Here is a 20,565-nt window from a genome sequence, read left to right as displayed (position 1 = left end):
TATCTCAAATGGTAAAGTATTAGTACACTGCACCAGGCAATTCCTCTGCTTGACCACAGAACTAATTGCAAAGAATAGCAACATCTGCTTTCACAACATAATCACACGTATTATCCATGTTATAAAACACAGTAACACTTACAATGTATACAGCCATTTTCATCTACAGATCTCTACGTGTGTACGCTCTCAGCATTTCACAGATACAGAAACAGAGGCATAGATGTATAACAATACCTAGGGACAAGAAGATGAATGATGGCGAGAGTTCAGGATGAAGTCCAAGGCCTGGTCTATGCATAAAACATCTGCAGGCATACCAATATCAAGAGTTCTTTTGTTGTTATAAGCTGCATCTCCATTAAGAGGGTTTGCGAATATGGCTATACTGGCAAACACTTTCTAGTGTACAGAAGACCAAAGCATCCTTGGCTTCTTCTGGTTTAAATCAGACCTTGGCTAGCATTACATTTGTGTGTTTTTCTTGTTCTTCAAGTTCTTTAATATTTTGTTTAATCAGTGAAGCCCTACTTACTGCCACGATGGGATATAATTCTTCAGACAGGTTAACAAGTAGCTGAGTCTCGCTGAAATGGTAATTCATTATTTATTTAGCAAAGTTAGCATTTGCTGTACAAAATATAGAAAAATAAGTGGTCCCTTTCCTTTAGGGCTTACAATCTTGACAGTCCAGAGGAAATGCACTAAATGGAACAGATGAAAGTCCAATTACAAAATGGTACAGATTTTATTTCTTGTGGTTTTGGTGTACAATTGTAGAAAGTTTGTGCAGACGTGTCTTCACAGAATCTTTATACATATCTTACTCAACATGGAATTGCTATTACTCTGTCATCATACAACTAGTTGTGCATGCCACAAATCTCAACGATGTTGATGAGTAAGTAATTTATGTAGAAATGTCATCTAGTTTTCTAAATGAGAATTATGTATTGTATCAAAAAGTGTCCTTGGCATTTCTATCTTACCCCAATCTTTCTCATTTCCTCAGATAACACAAAATGCCACTAATCTACAATAGCAGCAAAGAATCCTGTGGCACCTTATAGACTAACAGACGTTTTGGAGCATGAGCTTTCGTGGGTGAATACCCACTTCGTCAGATGCATGTAGATACTAGTCTACAATGTGGACTAATGCCATTTTAGAATTCTTTGTTCAGGTGATGTAGAGGCCAAGAAAGGAATACGGTTTCTGAATTATAAAGGAATGTGCAAATTATCGTAGACCAGTAATATTAATGTTTGCTTTCTATAAAAGCAAGGAAACTAATTGCTTTGTCCTTCAATTTTGTTCAAGGCAAGCCCATACCTTTTGAAATACCAAGCACAATTTCCTGCATTTTAGAAGGTTATAAAACATTTCAAATTGTGGCTTAAAGCCATAGTTCATGGCACAGGAAGCCCTATGGAAGGAGCCTCGAAGTGGCTGCACTTCCATCTATGCCCATCTAGTACTGCTGCATTCTTTCCTTCTTCTGCATTATCACCAGTATCAATTTTTCAGAAGCATAAATTATACTCTCATTTATATCGGCAACTCCACTTTCTCCTATTATGGTTGCTCATGCATAAATGAGGTTTTGATTTGGTCTCCAGGCCTTCTTATTTTTCAGCCAGCTTGACTCTTAGCTCTCAAGTTGAATTTGCAGGTACTGGTGTTAGACACATCATCTTTTTGTTTGTAAACAGAGGACATTTGATCTGAATGTGATTGAAAACACAGACTTCCACAGTCCCAATTTATAGTCATTTTCCAGAGCAGAACAACACTTCAAAATTGTACTCTTATATAAGGCTTTCTTCCTGCCTAGGCCTGAATTCAGGACTGCATATTTTTACTGCAGCATTTAATGATAAGCATAAAGAATGCAGTTTGTAGAATTACACAGACTTCCATGGCTTTGTGTGTAATTGAGATTAACTCTTGTAGAAGAAACACAGAATCAAGAACTTGGATCAATTGTAATTAAATATTGATTATTCATTTTATTTTTAAAAAATTCTTCTTTTAATTAAAAAATTATCCCAAACTGAGGGGATAATGTCAATGTCAAAGTTGAATCTTTACAATAGTTTTAAAATCTTTCTGGAATGAATGAATTTTTTTTAATCCCTGTGTATTAGGAAAATACTGACATCTTCAAATATTGTATGATACAGCAGCAATAGCAATGCCAGTCACAGCAGTAAACGTCTTCTAAATTTGCCTGCGCTTTGTTTTTGAGCTCTCTTGTCATAAGAAATGTGACCACAAACTAAAATCTTACATCCTCATAAGGATAGCATCTAATAAGATTGACAAGCAAGAGGATAGCAATAAAAATTTCCTTCAGATTGAGTCCCTCCACCTCCTTGAATATGGAGGCTTCTCTTTTTAATTTACATTTAAATAGTGTGTTAAGTCTGCCCAGACTTTACATACAATTCGAGATTCAAGGTCCCTAAAGGCAGAGTCCTCTGGGAGAGCAGGATAAGTACACTTGCAGGCCTCTGCTGCAAAATCTGCTTGCAGTCAGATCAATGTGGATTTATATGCTCTAAAGTTTCCTCCCCCTGGTGGTAGTGTTCGGGCTGATGAATATCTATTTTCACTCACTCCCTGTCTTGCACAAAGGCTGATTCAGGTTTTGCAGTTGAAGCGGCTCATTACCAGTAGACTCGTTTAGTATTCTAGCAGATTTACAAATTCTGCTAATGAAATAAAAGCATGCCATTTTCCCTCCGTCCATGTTTTTTTCTAAAAAGCAATATATTTTTAAAAGGGAAATGCAATTACAACCATTATGTCAATGAAAATTACATGCTGGGTTTATCTCTGTAGGTATCTGTCAACTGCAAAACGTACACAATGTCTTCAGAGTAATAATGATGTTTTATCATTTTAATTACAAACACTTTGAAAAAAATCCCTAAAGTGTACCAGTTGGGGTGGTCTAATTTAACAGTAGCTTGATAGCCCAAGGGTAGCAAAAATAGATTGAGCTACCAAATTTCATAGTAGTTATAGCAGCTGTCTTCTTGCCTCAGGGAACCTGGGTATTTAACAATGCAGACAGCCTGGCAATGGCATCTGATTAGCAATGTGCGTATTGTTGGCTAGAATACTTGCAGCTCTATTGTTTCAGATTAGGAATTTGGAGAGTTGTGACATCATATAGCTCTTACAGTTCAGCTTCTGTATGTTCACTTACAGGTACTGTAAGTATATCATGATAATTTCTCAGTTACAACTAGCTGTATAAGATGGGAACAACTCTTTCTGTAGAATTGAAAATGATCAATGAAACAAGGCAGGATTTAAATGTCAGATTCATTTTCCTGTGAGAGAATAAAATTTTCTTTCTAAAAAAAGATCTGTTTACATTAAGTGCAAATTTGGGAGGGAGACTATCTCCAGAAAGAATGGCCCAAAAGAAGCCATCAAACTTAAATTTTTTAAACATTCTAATTAAATAAATCTGAATAATGGTAAAGACTCTGTTAGTTAACACACCTTATCTAACAGGCCTCATCATGGGGAACAACCTTAATGCAAACAGCAACATTACTTTGAGGTCACTGTCTGAACTTCATACTTCCAAAGAGAAACCCCATATGGCTCTTCCCCCCCCACTCACCTCATGCTTTAAGTACATATCACAAATTATTGGTGTTTGTTGGCAGAGTTCAATCACTGAACTCACTGAAAATAGTCTACTTCAACTAGAAGTACATTCTTTTACTCTATCAAATCCATCTGAGGTAATAAGACTTGATGTTTTATTCAACAGAGCTGAGGAAAATTGTTGCACAATAGGTTAATTCAAAATGGCAGCATAGAAAATGCATCTGTCAGTGGGGATCAAATTACAGGGCAAGCTCCTCTCAATGCTTAGAAAAACAAGTCTGCAGTTCTACAGATTATGTTCATGTGTGTGTTTAAAGGGGTGGGAAAGGAGCTAAATATCTGAGCTAACCTCCAATTAAAGTCAATCATAAAAACAGCCAATTTAATGAGTGCGGATTTCTTTGGGTAATTATAACACCAACCACTTTTTTTCTCTTTTAAATCTGTAATTCTGCCTTCTTGTTATTGCTTGCTTTGTCATTAATCGCCTCAGGAACTTGATTTCCTAGCAACAGACTCTGCCACCAAACATTTGGCTCCTGTTCAACATTTTCTTTGTGAAAAATGGCACTGCTGTTGCTGTCTGGCTGTTGCAGCTAGACTGGCTGTGTAAGTGCTCTAATAACGCATTCTTAAAAATCACATGATAAGAGAAGCAACGACCGAGCTTCTAATTACTGTGCTGAGTGTGCTGAAGAAGTTTATCTGCAATTTAAAGGCTACTGGGATGCAGGGAGGGTGGGGGAAGAGTGTGCATATTCCACATATAAACAAATATCATTGGTAACTTAGAGGTGAATATTTACAAAAATATTTTTTTTCTCTCTGTTACATGGGCTCCTGTTAATTTGCTATTTGGGAAAAGAGTGGGTAACATTTCTGACATACTGCTTGATGGATTTTTTTTTCTCCACAGGGTAAGCAGCAATAATCTTCACATGCTGGACCACTGCGGATCGCAATTTGCAAACATCCCCAAAAACCAAACAGAACCCAACCCAGCTTTTTTCCAGGTAAATTACTTGAGAAGACAGTGACAAAAACATCTGTATAAAATCACATTCTGATATGGCAGGGTGAGACTTCATTGTGCATCTTCACAATATGTAGTATTTACCATGGCATTACTCAATACATTGTGCTGAAAATTTACAAGACCTTTGGTTCATGTTTTGATCAAGTTTTCCTTTCTTTAAAGGGACGGAAAAATTGTTTTTATTTCTCAATTGCTTATGAGACAGGAAATATTTGGGTACTGTGCTGCATGCCTGTGAATGATGTATGGATTTTCCTTTCTACATAGCTATAGGACCTGCTCATGAGAGATAGCACCCTGTTTCTTCCATAATTCCCAAAGTACAATCCTACAAAATGGTGGGTTTGGAAGTGACAAGATACAATGGGCCAGTGATGTAACACTGCTAGCTGTGGCCTCCTCTTTGAGATCAGACTAAAAGATAAGAATGGCTACTTTCCAGCCTTCAAATCTATGAATTATTCCCAGAAATGCCATTTGGCAGCGGCAGTTTTTTAGGAAATGTTGTTGGAACATTATGGTTAAGATATAAGAGGAGGCATGAGTATTGTGCAGCTATCCACAGCTACAAATACTTCGTGGATATTTTGATTTCTGCCAGTGTCTGTGAGTGCCACTAGGTTCCCGTGCATAGGGAAGCACCAGCACATCTCAAAATATGATACATTTAAGATGGGATTGTGATCAGTGATCATCATATCACTAAATTATAATAAAAATGGCTTAATTTAACATACCTTTGAAAGGAGGAGACAGCATAAAAGAAATTTTGTTTATACTTACATTGTTATAACAATCAGAATTTTTTCTCTAAAGCAGAATAGCTAAAAACAACATAAAAAGAACAAAATGCTGAGAAGTAGTATTTAAGCTGTGATACATATTACTGACATCAAGCTAGAATTTTGACAAACTCATGTTGAAACCAGATAATTCCACCATCAAGCCCATATACTACCACAGTATTTCTCTGCTTAGATAAGTAGCCATTGTAGGAAAATAAATATAAAAATGACATTTTATATGTAAATATAAACTTTGGAGATGTAAGAACTATCCTCCAATAGGTCGGCATATTATACTATATTGATTATCACCGACTACAAATACATGACATTCTATCCTTCAAACAGAATCTATAAAACAAAATACGTAATCTTGACAAATGGTCGCCATTAAAATTATACACTTGCTATTAGTTTTATAAATATATAGAGGTACTGAATTTATTTTATTTAATTTAATGGGTACATTTTAACAGTATTACATATCAGACACTCAAATAAAAATGGTTAAAACTCAAAAGCTACCTTTTTGTTCAGAGTAGCATAAAATATATTTGCTTAGTTCTTTTTTAAGTGCATGCGTATAATCTAAACAGATTTAGAAGATTTTATCCTAAATACAAGGCCACTGAAGGCCATCATAATAGGCTGCCAATAGTAGTGAATGGGAACCTGTTTCTCCAGTTTGTTTGCAGAGGAAAGAGTTAATACTTTTTGAACTGTTCTAAGAACCCCAATCCATTTCAGTTAAATAATCTGTGTCATCCAGATTCTAAGGATCAAAATACTGAAATAGTGTGTGTGAGCAACGGTGTTTATTGAAAATTTTATTTCAAACATTTTTATTTTTAATAAATAGAAAATGCCTTTTAAATAAACCAATTATGTTTGCCAAATTTCATTTTGGCTGAAGTGTTTGTTTATTTTTTATGAAAATGTTCAAAATGAAAAATTCTGAATGTTTTCAACAGATTTTGTTTTCATTGGAGAGGGAAAAGGTCAAGTAACTTTCTGCACCCCATCCTACTCCTGTCACCCACACCCCTTCATAATCAAACAAGGAGGGAAAAGTAAAAATATTTAAAGTTAGGGAGAAAAAAAATCCCTCTTTTTTTTTTTACTTCAGCCTTTTACAAATGCGGGGGGTGGGGGAGGAAGATAAGATGTGCAAGTGTTTTTCCCCCACATAAACCAATTTTTTTTTGTTGAAAAAAAAAAAGAAATTCACAGAAAATTTCTAACTTTTTTTCTCAAAAATACTTATTTTTTCCAAACAGCTGCAGTAATCACTGTACAATTTTAGCACATTTCCAAGAAGTATGAGGGTGCCATATGGTAGCATATCGTCCTTCAAACAAGACAGTTGGGATCACTGAATATCTTTTAGATTCATACGAGTAAGCCTTCCATGTTGTAAAATTTGAATGATTTACCATCACATGAAAATACATAGGAAAGTTTAGACTCACATGGATAATGGTGAACTAGCATCTTATGAACAAACAGGTTGAGTGAAATGTGACACTGAGATCTAGGCACCATCACCTCACATGAAAACAGAACATTATCTTGCAATTCTGAAGCGAACAAACCAAAAATTCAGCTGAGCACCATTACAAGAATAGAAAAGTCTCACTGCTCTATGTCTCCTTTCTTACAAATTCAGAGGTACTGAGAAACATGAACGTTTCCAGTGCTGCCAGTACAAAGAACTGAGCATCAGAGGCATTAAACAGGCACCCATGCTAAAGAAGAAGCAAATATTGGTCCTGCTGTTACTTCATGCATACAGCCCTGCAACAAGCTGAGCCACATGATGACCTATCCTTTAATTGCCAATTGGCTACTCAAAAGTTTTCGAAGACACTAAAATAGCAAAGATTTTAAAGAGACATATATATTAATATGTTAACTACTTATGTTAAACAATCTGTTCCATCCTGTATGCAGCTGCGACACTGAGTAAACTTCCTAGAACTGAAGAGCTCTAAGCTCAAAAGCTTGTCTCTCTCACCAACAAAAGTTGGTCCAATAAAAGATACCCAGCTTGTCTCTCTCTCCTAAGCACTCACAAATTAAAAGGGTTTTTTTGTTTACAAGCCTTAACTTTAAAAAGTAATTCAAAGACATTCCCTCACCGACAATCTATTATTTTCCTTTTTATGGAAAGAGGTATTTGGATATTCTAGTAATTGAGTGATCTGATTGGTTTAACGTTCTTAAAAGCTGTGCAATTGTTCAACACTAAAAGCCCCCACATTAACATGTGAGTTACTAAACAGAACTGTAATGATAATCAATCATGTAATTGCAACGCGCTCAGTAAGGGGCAACTGTTTATGAGCAGATGAACAACTAAAGGCAAAGCAAAGAAGAAATTTCTAAGATTACGAAGATATAAGGTATAAATGTATTAACAGCAACAAGTTATGGTACTTCTCCTCCTCAGTGCCTCCAACACGAAACATTAAATTAACATGGGTACAGTACTGAAGAGCAAATCGAGAAAGACTACCTGGGAGAAATAGGGATAGTTACTTGTTCTTAAGCTGAATTTTTTTTAGTGAAAAAGGGAAGCACCAGAAAAGGGGGTCGGCTTCTGAATGGGTATAGAGAGGGAGAGGTGGCACACAGTCCCTCCCCATAAAAGAGGGAGCAAGGAGAAGCAGCAGAGCCAGAAGCAAAGAGATGGGGCCAGAGTCTCTCCACTTGTGGCCATGCTGCCAGCCTCCGAAGCAGCTGCAGCTCCGGGGCTGGCAGGTTGCAGTCATGCCACTTGGCCTCGCCCCGCCCCCCTGACCAGGCTGTGGCCACACTGCCCAGCCTGCTGGAGCACGCTGCAGCCGTGCCACCCGGCCCAGCCCGCTGGAAAATGCTGCAGTCGTGCCGCCCGGTCTGGCCTGCCGGAGCAGGCTGCAGCTGGACCAGGGACATCCTCCCAAGATAAGGTGGGAAAGGATGGGATGGGGAGAGATTGGAGGTCCCCAGCTAGGGGTGCGGTCATGTGGGGAGGTGGTCACAGGGGTTACTCCCCTGACTCCCAGCTTACTCTCCCCCAAAATTTCCCCACCAGTTGTTGTCCCAGCCCGTCAGGATAAGCCACTGGCGTGCCGGGACACTTTGCTTACTTAGGTTTACCTCTGTGCCTGTGGACGCTCGAGGTAAACAAACCGTCTTGGCCCACCAGCAGCTTATCCTGATGGCCTGGGAGCCAAAGTTTGCTGAGCCCTGAATTGTAGGGTCAGCTTATGAATGGGTTATAATTTTTTTTTCCATTTTTACCTATCCATCTTGGGGGAGGTCAGCTTATAAACGAACCGGCTTATGATCGAGTATATACGATAATTGGGACATGAGGAAAAATATGGCAACAGCATACAACACATTGGGAAAAGTTTATATTATTCTGTCTGCACGAGGAAGCAGAATCAATCATCAGAACTGAATTAAAATCCCACCTGGTTAATTGCAACTTTTAATAAAGACAAGCACTTCCTCCTTTCTCAATTTTGCCCATTGTCATTGTATAAGCAGAAAATTCCATGTCAATATATAACAGTGTTTACAGAATAACAGAGTTAAATAAAACGTAAAACATCTGAATAAGACCTTCTTTTTCTTAACGGCTATCTTCAAAGCAGCCCCTTTTCCCCTGGGAGATATTAATAAATATTTTATTATATTAAATTCCAAATGTTTGGAATGTTTTTCAAATATAAGTGTTTAAATTAGGCACCTAAACAAGTACTCGGACTTTCAGAAGTGTGAGCACCTGCAGTTCACTACAGGAACTGTGGATGGTCATCTGACAAATCAGACCTCCTATTTAGATGCCTAAATAATCACAATAATGGTAGTGCATGTATTCAGTGTACCTGAAAAATCAGGTGCCTAAATATAGACTTAGATCACTCAAATTTGAAAATTTTAGCCACAATTTGTAAAAATCATAAAAATCCAGTCTCAAAAGAACGTACATATTGATAGAAGAAAACCACTAAGAAACATAAGTCTTATATAAATAAAATCAGAGTCCAGGATATGGCCCATTAATGGACTAGAGAAACAAACGGAGATTTGATGTTTAGATTTGGCAGAACTCTTTACTTCCTTTTGAAATTAATCAGGAACTTTGAGGAAGAGAAAAGGGCTGATAAATGCTCCAGCATGAGCCCTGTCAGTGAACTGTAATTAGCCACCAGAAGTACAGCTGATCCAGAATGAAATGAAGATAAGAATCCATAAGATACGATGCCAATGGAAGAAACTGCTGTGTTCAGTTAAGACTGGAGAGTGGAAGGGAGGGGTTTAAAGATACTCACCTGTAAAATATTATGAAAAATTGGTAAAATATGGAATTATTTCAAAGCTAAAAAAATTGATCATTCTTCACTTTTCTTTTTTCTTTCCTTGACATCTTTTTCAGTTCTCCTAACTTAAGAGAATTGGTTCAGCCTGGCCTACATCTTTCTTCAACTTACAGTTCTTAAGGTTATTGTGTTCATATACGGTAACAGAAATTCCCTCTCAGGGTTCTGCCATAGGTCCATTGTTGGGGTTTTTGGTGGTTTTTTTTTTGGACCTGTTCCCCTTCTGTGAATTGATTAGCTTGCAGGGCTGAGTTTCATCTGAATGCTGTTCTGTTGAACGCAGCATTTGAAAAGGCATATGTATCTACTCTAGTAAGTATGTGTAGGGGACCACACAATATTTCAGTAATGTCCTAGCGAAGCATTGCCCATCTGAACCTAGAAGATGGAATTGCTTGATATCCTCAGGACAAAGTTCTCATGTGTATATACTTCAGTAATAATATATCTGAATGCTTATTGGCTTTATGTCTTTTCTTTGGCCTATCGGAATCCAGTGTATGAACAGATTCTAAAGCTCCAAGGCCTTCTGTTCAATTCAACAGAATGGTATGGCATTTTTTATACTTAAGTTTTTGAGATACCTCAGCTTTTTTGGAAGGAAATGGGCATTAAAATAGGAGATCCTGAATATTCTGATTCTGGTGAAAAAACAATGGAGTGTTTGGGCATAAAAGATAGCATAGTATACCAGCTATGTTGTCTTTAAGGATAACTGAAAAGAGAGTGTCTTCTGTAATCAAATGCTGCTCTCTCAAAAACCTGGTAGAAACAACATTATCTGAAAAATAGTCTTAATGGTTAAGAACTTTAAAGAGGTTCCTTTATAAAGCATTACAAAGAGTTTGCAACACTAGACTAAATGTTGAATGGATACTATGTTTAATAAAGTCAAAAGTGTTCTAGAGACCTTCAGAGGTACCTTGTATGGAGGATAAAGGAAGCTCTCAATAAGTCATTCAGTAAGAGTTCTAATACGTGCAACTGTTGAACAAACAATGTCACATGAGAACTGGACAATTTTAGACTCTCTTTAAAAGGCTATCTAGTTTTTCCAGGAAGTAGGGAGGGAATTAATTTTGACACATAAAAAACATTTCCTATTTTCAGAAATTTATTTCTCACATCAAAAGCAGCAAATTCCAAAAGAACAAATGAAATTTTACTGGCCTGTCCAGAAATAATGTGTCTCAAAATACTGCATTGTTTCTGTTTACCACTATTATAACCCAGTCAGAAATGAACGATCTAGTCCAAGTGGTCACAATGAGTCATCAAAGTTTGAGCTCAAATTCTGTGTCTTAGTCCCAATGACAGCAGAAGATAGAAGATTTCCAGGAGACAATTAATGGCAGGGATCCAGAAGAAATGCCAAGAGATGAACCTTGTCAAGTACTGGGATGTTGCAACCATCAACAAAAAAGGATAGGGTTATAACTCTATTTTCCAGTATAGCATCCAAGTTACTGGCTTGAGTGGTGGCAGTACTACACCTTTGTAGCGGTCATACGCAGTAGAGAACTGAACTGAGGGAAGAATGCAACAAAGAGAGAGGAGAAAATGATGACTGATCTCTTCTTATCCGAATATTCCCGGGTCCCACTGTCAACCTGGTGTTCCATGAATCTGACCTTCATTTTCAAATATCCAATATAATTTCCCAGCTCTTCACAGCTGTTTATTTTTCCACTGAAATCTATTCATATCTTCAGTTTTATCCTCAGTTTTGCAAGCTTATTCCCTAACTTTTGAGCTTCTTGGTCAACAAGGGTAATAAAGTCTGGATGGCCATCAGACTTCAGGAATTCCTCTTTAATATAAGCCCAAATCTGTATGGTAAATCAGCTCCTCAACATGTGGTTGAGCTCAGGGCTTGAACACAGAAGATGAGCTTCTAAAACCAAAATTAAGTGTAGAGTTGACTTCTATACAACAAAATCCTTTTTCTCCCCTCATGTGACCTTCCCATCTTTTCCTGAATCATTTTAACTGAGAATAATTATTCCAAATCACACATTAATAGATTCGGTGATAATTATATACAAGTATACAATATAGAAAAGAGACAGCTTAGTGCAGTATGTCTTTGGCTAACATTTGTCATTCTTCTTCAATTAACAATGCTCAACTCTTGCTGCAATTTTTAGCCTTAAAGCATTTAGCCCCAAGTCTGGCATTCAGAACAGACTACAGTATAATCATCTGAAATTTAAAACACAGTCCATTTTTAAAAGTATAAATTAAAAATGAGCAGGCTATTGAAGAAATACATATTCTTGAAATATATCTCAAATATGCAGCAGAAGCAATGGGATGTCTTTCCTTTGTATAATCTTCTCAGTGTAAGTATTTGTTTGACAGCTATAAAGGGGCAGCCTTGACCGTACACAAGAATCAATAACAACCATGTAAGGCCTACAGCAGTACACACTAACAGGCTGTAGGAGACATTAACACTAGCTGAAAGAAATAACTATTTTCAATGGACGTGTTCCTCCTGGATAATCAATTTTTTACACCTCTTACCAGCTGTTCCCAAATAGTACAGGTTGCGGAATGACAGCAGCTGTCATACAGAAAGCATATTTTATATGCATATTATGTGTTTTTAATCTATCATAGATGTTTTATACATTTGCTAATTGTCATTGGTCATATCAACAAAGAAAGATGAAAAATTCACCACTTACATTAAGGCAGAATGTAAACTACATAAATACACTAATATGGTTTGATTAATCCTGAAATTTAAAAAAACAAACAAGAAATAATATTTATTCTGAAAACTAATTGTGAACCTACTATTTTTCATTTTTCCCCAAAGCTTGGTACCAGAAGTAAAATTTAGTCACTAAAATCATAGCTTGCCCCCTCTGCCCATATTCAAGAGACTTGTCATGATCATTGTTTCCGAAATGTTATAAGGTGCAATGGCACTTACTATGGAACAAATAGCAATTAAGATGGTTCACACAAATAAACTCAAACTGTTTGCAATGAATAATTAGCCTAATATTGTTTTTCTACATTATCTATGAATCCTTCACAACAATTTGCCAGGAAATGTGAAATGTAAATTTGATGCACTATTATAAAAACTCCTAAAATGTGTTCACTTTCTTATGGCTTCCTGTGCTCATTTTAAGACTGCATATAACTAAGGGTACATACAAGGATGTAAACTTCAAGGTAAACAAATCTGATCATGTATCAGAAGGGTAGCTGTGTTAGTCTGGATCTGTAAAAGCAGCAAAGAGTCCTGTGGCACCTTATAGACTAACAGACGTATTGGTGCTAAATCTGATCATGTTACAACAGAAGCAGACATTTTCTTTCTCAACATTCACAAAAGTTACCCTGCATCATATGCAAAATGGACACTGTCGTAGTTCAGTGTTACAGAAATTGAGTGCAGAAACCCACAAACATTTCACAACTTTAAAAAAAAGCCAAACTTACTGCTATGTAATAAACTTTGGCCTTTTCCACCAGTTTCCAGTTCTTCTCCAGATCAAGATGTTTTTCCTTATTGTAACAATTGGCAGCAGCAAGCTGAGCTACAAGAGACCTAAAATGACCAAAGAAACAGATATTAGTTGGACACTTTCTTAACACTAGTACTGTTCTTCCTATCAGATACAAAGATTTTTTAAAAACACTTATGTCTGAGGGTGTGAATGCTACCATAATGTAAAACAGTTAAATAGTCCATGTAAAATATATCTACATAACATGTATAATTATATACGGAGAGAAAAATCATACAAACATGAGAAACTTTTTTTAAAATCCACATTTACAGAGAAACCTATAAATGTATGTCATATACATACACAATCTACGCAATTCTACTATGAAAAGATTTAACACAACTACTCCGGGGTAAAAAGACTTGCCCACGAACACACTGTAAACATGGGGCGAGTTCTGGCCCCTAGTTCCCTGCTCTAAGCACTAGACCCTTCTGCATATTTTAAAATAAAAATTGTTGTAAAGGGGAGAAAAACCAAAAGTTCCTTTCTATGGAAAAGAGAAATAAAAAACAAACAGTGCATGCAGGGTTATTTTTTTCTATCAGAAATTTATGACCACCTCTATTAATATGAATTAATTTGACATGAAATGACCCAAAACTCCAAAAACTACAGGGCAACAGGAGAAAGAATTGAGGCGAATATATTCTGCCAGATCATCACTCACTGAAGCAGAGGTATAATTTAAAAGGATAAGGAAGCATAAATAACCTTTTCCTTCACCTTTTAGTGGATTTGATTCAACCAAACTCTTGAAAATACTTCTTGAATAAATAAGCTGAAAAGTCAAATTCACTTCTGTCTGCAGCTGAATAAACTATTAGTACCACTGTGAGAAAGCAATTGCATGGAGGAAGAATGAAGAAATGGCTCTTAAGCATACATTTAAATGTGGTTTTTAATTTTTGTGATCATAAAAGGAGCAAGATTAACAGATCTTGAAAGAACAATGCTCTATTTATCCACAGAACACAGGGCAGGAGTAGCACAAGCTTCCTCACATTCCCCTCTCCACTTTGAAAACCAAGACATGGTGGGATCACTTTGGCGGGGGGGGGGGGGAGGGAGGGATGAAACTCACTTTCTTGGCCCACTCAATCATTGGCCTATCTGCAGATACTGCCAGTTATTGCTAATTATGAATTTTTTTGTGTGTGGATATGTCTACACTGCAATGTAAGCCTGTGTTGAACCTGGGCTCCAGGCTAACCCCCCCACTGTGTCTACACTCCAATGGTGCTAACCCAGGGTTCAGACCCAGGGTCCCAGGACCCTGCAGGGCTAAAGAGTCCACCTTCGAGACAAGCTGGGACCCAGAGGCCGAGCCCTATTGCTTTGCAACGAAGATGCAGCTCCACTTGACTCAGGTCCCAGGTAGGGTTGCCAACTTTCTGTTTGCAGAAAATTGAACACCCTTGCCCTGCCCTGTGCCTCACCCCTTTCCCAAGGTCCTGCCCACTGCTCACTCCATCCATTCTCTGTCTGTCTGTTACTCTCCCCCACCCTCGCTCACGTGCTCATTTTAATTGAGCTGGGGCAGAGGGTTGGGGTGCAAGGAGGGGTAAGGGCTCCAGCTGGGGCTTGAGATGAAATGTTTGGGTTACAGGAGGGACTCCCAGCTGAGGGGGAAAGGGGTTCATGGCGCAAGAAGGTGTTCCAGACTGTGGCAGAGGGCTCTCGCTGGGGATGCAGGTTCTGAGGTGGAGCTGGGGATGAGTTTGGGGTGCAGGAGGGGACACCTGGCTAGGGCCAAGGGGTTTGGAATGCAGGAGGAGGCTCAAGCTGGGACAGAGGGTTGGGGCATGGGAGGGGGTGAGGGCTCCAGGCGACACTCACCTCAGGTGGCTCCCGGAAGCTGCTGGCATCTCTCTGGCTCCTAGGGTGGATGGAGGCATGGCCAGGCAGCTCTGGGTGCTGTCCCTGCCTGCGGGCGCCGCCCTCACAGCTCTCATTGGCCATGGTTCCCGGCCAATGGGAGCTGTGGAGCTGGGGCCTGGGCAGTGAGAGGAGCCATCGGGGCTGCCCCTATGCCTAGAAGCTAGAGAGAGAGATGCCAGCAGCTTCCTGAGAGCCGTGCAGACAGCCTGCCTGCCCTGCTGTGGGTGGCCAACCAGACTTTTAATGGCCCAGTCAGCGGTGCTGACCGGGGCCGCCAGGGTCCCTTTTAGACTGGGCATTCCAGCTGAAAACCAGATGCCTGGCAACCCTAGTCCCAGACGTCATCCAGAAGTATTCTACAATTCTATGGGAAGAACTTCCTTAGTACTCTCTATCCTAACAATCTGCAATCAGTTTTATCCCCTTTGCAAATAACAATCCACATCCCCTTTGCAAAGAGCAGCAGCTCAACTCAGATCAGCGTTAACCAATTCTTTTCTGAGTAGCAGCCGTGTTAGTTTGTATCCGCAAAAAGAACAGGAGTACTTGTGGCACCTTAGAGACTAACAAATTTATTTCAGCATGAGCTTTCGTGAGCTATAGCATCCGAAGAAGCGAGCTGTAACTTACGAAAGTTCATGCTGAAATAAATTTGTTAGTCTCTAAGGTGCCAGAAGTACTCCTGTTCTTTTTGCCAATTCTTTTCTGATCAGCAATCCTCAAGCATACTATCAGAGGCATTCTGAGTTTCCAAGGGCAAGTGAACCAATCAAGCCTTTCACAAAGCAAGCTGCTTCTTGATAATGTGCAGGGCGGGCAGTAAAGTCTTCCCAAAGTGCGCCATGGTCCTAGACCTAGAGTGGCCACATTTTGGTTACTTAGTTCAGCAGATTCCACTGAAGCTAACTAATGCCACTGAATAAAAATTTAACAGTTTTGGAAAAATATATTAGTTGCTATTCCAGATGATCAAATCTAGACATTCTTCTGCCTACTTATTCATAAAAGCATGAACTTGGTTGAACTGATCTCTATCCTGTAAAATTATAGCATAAGATATAATTGTGATGCTGGCAGACCAGGTGCCAACTCTCGCCAATGCTTCAGGCCTCAGCCAAGCACTGACAAATTTGTTGCTAGAAACTAATCTGTTTCACCTGTATGTTAGGATGATTAAGATGGCTATTGAACTTACAACGTGTTTAGTTTTAGACCACATGAAATGCTTGTAAATTGCTGTATGCATTAATATCACTTATAATTTCTTTATCACATGCTATAAGATATTTAATTTTTTACTTTATTACTGTAAATAGGGATTGTCTCTTGCTCATCAAGAAGGCCTATCAAAACTAAATGGGCCTCTGTGAGACATCACATATTTGTTAACTGTCCCTTCACTCCCATGAAGAGGCTATGTGCAAAAGGGCTTGTCCCATCAGCTTGAACTCTGGAAGAAGGAAATAAAAGTAGCTGACAATAATATTTTTGATCTTTTTTGCTCTTTGGACTCTCATGTGGCTGGAGCTACCAAACACAAGCAGGCATCCCTAAGGTCAACCTGGGTTAGCGCTAAAAGACATTTAGAGCTGACATTACTACAGCTCTGTCATCTTTTAAAACCACTGACTGTAACTCATGTGTGTATATATGAGTGCCTACTTTAACCATTTAATAATCCTTATTTCTTTTTCCTAGTTAATAAATCTTTAATTAGTTTATTACAGGATTGTCTACAAGCATTATCTTTAGCAAGAGGTCTAAGGTACAATTGACCTGAGGTAAGTAACTGGTCTCTTGGGACTGGAAGGAACCTGAATCTTTTGTGATCTTTGGTATATAGCAATCACTACTAAGTCCAGCTTGGAATGTCCAGGGGAACTGTCTGTGACTCCATAGGAAGACTGTTATAGTGCTTTAGAAGTTCACAATTGTTACTGGGTTGGTGAAATCTAATTACAGACCATACAATGGGTTTGAGGTTTCTGCCCTGGTTCTTGACAGTCTGCCTTGAGGCTGGCACTCATGGTCATGAGTCACTCCAGAAAGCATGACAGACATCTCAAGTCTTCAGCAACCATCATTAAAAATTAGCACGTGTCAACAACAGTAAAGAGGAAACCTTTTTGTGCAGAGAAAATAAAAAGGAATATGCTCAGAATGAGCTACTGTATCTTCATTCTCTTCTTCAAAACTCTTCGTTTTTATTGACTGTATTGCAGTAACACCCAAAATGCTCCAATCAGGATGAGAGTCCAGTAGCACAATGTTTTGTACAACCAAACTGGAATTTATGGCCCCTGTCATGAGGTACTTACTATTTAATTTAAGACAAGATGAGACAAATGAGCATGTCATGAGTGTGAAACTTCAATGATATGCAGATTAGTTAAAAATAACAATAAAAATCTCAAATACGAATAAAACATATAGCAGTGGATAGTTCAATCTTATGCTTATTCTAATTGTTGAGTCAGTTTCAGGACTTCATTGTCTTGCTCACCTCTGCTGAGTTGCCATTCTCATACTAACTTGTGAACATCAGTGACAAACAATATCTCACTTTTCATCCTTCCATATAGTGACAGCACTGGACTGATTAACTGGTATCTACACTCTTTAAATACACTAATTACATTAATATCTTTCGTCACTCATAGTGATGTGCCCATCAACTTTCATCTACAATTAACAGATGAGCTTTGAGATTATCCACTGCCTTCCAAGGTTTTCCTATACACAGTCCTTTGTCTAGAACAACAGTTTAAGGCTCAGTAACAAGAAGCTACTGTCGATTATTATACTAACACCCTTCCATTATCATGCACCCTATATACTCAGAACATGAAACAAAAACAGAAGAGCCAGCCTGCCTCAACTTCCCAAATAAATGTTGTTGTTAATGCTGCATCTTTATTGTGTATTACATTTTCAAGGTCAAATATTACAAATATGTTCCAAATCAAAAGGTAGACTTCTATTTTATCTGCACTCGTATCATTCAAGAACAAGAAAAACTTCTGGGGAAAGACATCTGACCTGTTGTCACCAGTGATGCAGGCAGCACAAGTTCCTGTTGGCTCGTCACTCTGCTCATAGTAATGAGCATCCACATGAGCTTCCTCAGCTTTCTTCTTCAGGATCGCACCAAATTTGTCTGTTCCAATGCACCCAAAGAAAGTTGCTGCCTTGTAAGGGCTCCCGATCATCCACTGCCGATGGAAAGAAAAAAAAACCAAAACAAATAACTGAGAATGCTTGATATATATTTTTTTCCACTTCTTTTCTCTCTCCTTAACTTTTCTAAGACATGGCACATGCTCTGTGCCATAGGTTTTTAAAAAAAGTATTAGATACATTAATTCAGAAAAGGTTAATAAAGGATTCACATAGAATAATGTTGAAGGTTTAATAGTTCAAAATTAAAGTAAAACTCATGAGTTCTTCTGATACTGTATTCAAATATGACGTAGTGTATAAAAAAAATCGTTTGCCTGTCAGATAAGATACATCAGTAAATCTGTGTTCCCTCAAAAGAACTAAGAGCGATTTTGTTTGTGTTTTTAAAACGGTAATTGCAAAATAGAACAAAACAGACAAACAGATGAGCAAAACAGAGGAAGACAGTACATTTGAAAAAAAATAGAAAGAAAGTCTACACTGTTCACAACATAGACTTTGAAAATGCAACTAGCACTGTAAATAACAGTTATATGCAAAATAAGGGCATTATCCTAGCCACACTGGTAAATATGTAAAAATCTCTGTCCTGAACTTTACTCAGAGCAATTCTGCAAATTGATTTTTAAATAAAGAGTATAGCTGTATAGTGCTGCTAAACCGTTGGGTTATTTCATAAAGCTTTTCTTTACAAAAGGACAGATATAATATCAATCAACTGTAACTGATTCTGTGTTGTGTGCTAAAATGGGAAAAATGAAATTCAACCACAAGATAAAACTGGTAGCGACCTAAAAAAATAAATGTCATGAAGAAACAGTACAAAACTCTTCCCTGGCAGTCATGAGTCAACCAACTGAAGTCATTATAATTCCCCCTACTTAAAATCAGTAAGCTTATCCACTCAATCTACAGTACGAATTAAAGGCAACATGAATTTACTGCATGCTAAAACCCCACTTATAATTGTTTCCTAATCGAGATCTAAATAAATGATAATGTCTCCATTACAAATCAGCATTAGTGGAATCTGTGGGTTGTAGAAAGTTCAAGTAACTGAGCTGGAAATACATTCTTAGTCATGTCTCCATTATTATTCAGTTCCAGAGGAAAAAAGGGCTATATTCACACAAAAAAGGCTTCACTAATTAGGAATGAGTGGACAAAACTGAAAATGCGGTATCTTTATTGGAGCAACAGAAGTTTTCCACACACAAAAACATATATTTGATCAGCTATGCAGACCTATTTGTTGTTATTCTAAATTAATGAAGAAAGGAACTGAACCTCTACAGAATAAGGAATTTTTATGTAAGAGATTGAGGTGTTACAGAGAATACTTTATAAAACCAATAGTTGAACTCTTTCTACTGTCTTTGAAGGCAAGGAGAAGCAGAACAGGATTTTATAATAAGATTAAGAATGCCATATGCTCCATTATGGAATGCAGGGAACGAGTTTCAATGTTGATAAGAGGAGACAGGTTCAAATCTTGTGTTCTCTGCCAAAAAGTGTGACTTACTCTCACAGATTACTAGAATTTGCAGGGTATATTATGGACAGTACTTAAAGCATCAGCTCTACATGAACCCTGCCAATTCCTCAAAAATCCCTGTGGAATTTCACAAACTGCCCCCTGGGGACCTAACACATTTTAGCAAATGACATATCTGTTTTTTCACCCTTATATACCATCTGATCAAAATTAAAGCATCAATAACACTTCATGTACTATATCATAGATCTTTATGAAAAAGTATTTATGCTACAATGCCACAATTTTGACTGTGTGTAGCAGCTCAACTGAGTTTAAACATGCAACCTGCCATCAAATATTCAAGACAAGGCCTGCCTTGGCAGGCAGGTGATCAGAGTGGTCGCACTGAGGACCAATTACCAAGGATGTCAAATCAGTATTAGAGAGAGCTGCATCATTCTCTCTCTCACTCCAGGTAGATCCGTTTGGGAAGGGGTCAAAAATGTTTTCTGGACTGGGTGGCTGAACACTTAGGTCCTGCACGGATTCAAGTGTACACCAGTCTTTATTTCTGATACATCAGGACACCTATACTTAAAATGAAAATGAAGGTTACTTACTGATGCGCTTTGAGATGAGGCTCTGTGCATTCCTGTTATTGAGAGATGTGCTCATG

General features: G+C 38.1%; 1 protein-coding gene across 4 annotated transcripts in view; it reads right to left on the bottom strand.

The window, feature by feature from the left end:
• Nucleotides 1–20,565, bottom strand: part of ADK (adenosine kinase) — a 560,116-nt gene that overhangs the window by 264,574 nt on the left and 274,977 nt on the right. For all 4 annotated transcript variants that reach the window (XM_050960267.1, XM_050960264.1, XM_050960265.1 and 1 more), the window contains exons 5-6: nt 18,272–18,444; nt 13,281–13,389 (exon numbers count right to left, since the gene is read on the bottom strand). In XM_050960267.1, the coding sequence (XP_050816224.1) occupies nt 13,281–13,389; nt 18,272–18,444 (282 nt within the window). The remainder of the gene's footprint in view (nt 1–13,280; nt 13,390–18,271; nt 18,445–20,565) is intronic.

This window comes from Gopherus flavomarginatus, chromosome 6 (assembly GCF_025201925.1).
Source record: "Gopherus flavomarginatus isolate rGopFla2 chromosome 6, rGopFla2.mat.asm, whole genome shotgun sequence".
Taxonomy (NCBI): Eukaryota; Metazoa; Chordata; order Testudines; family Testudinidae; genus Gopherus; species Gopherus flavomarginatus.
The sequence above is the reverse complement of the archived record's forward strand: the minus strand, read 5'-3'. Positions and strand labels throughout refer to the sequence as shown.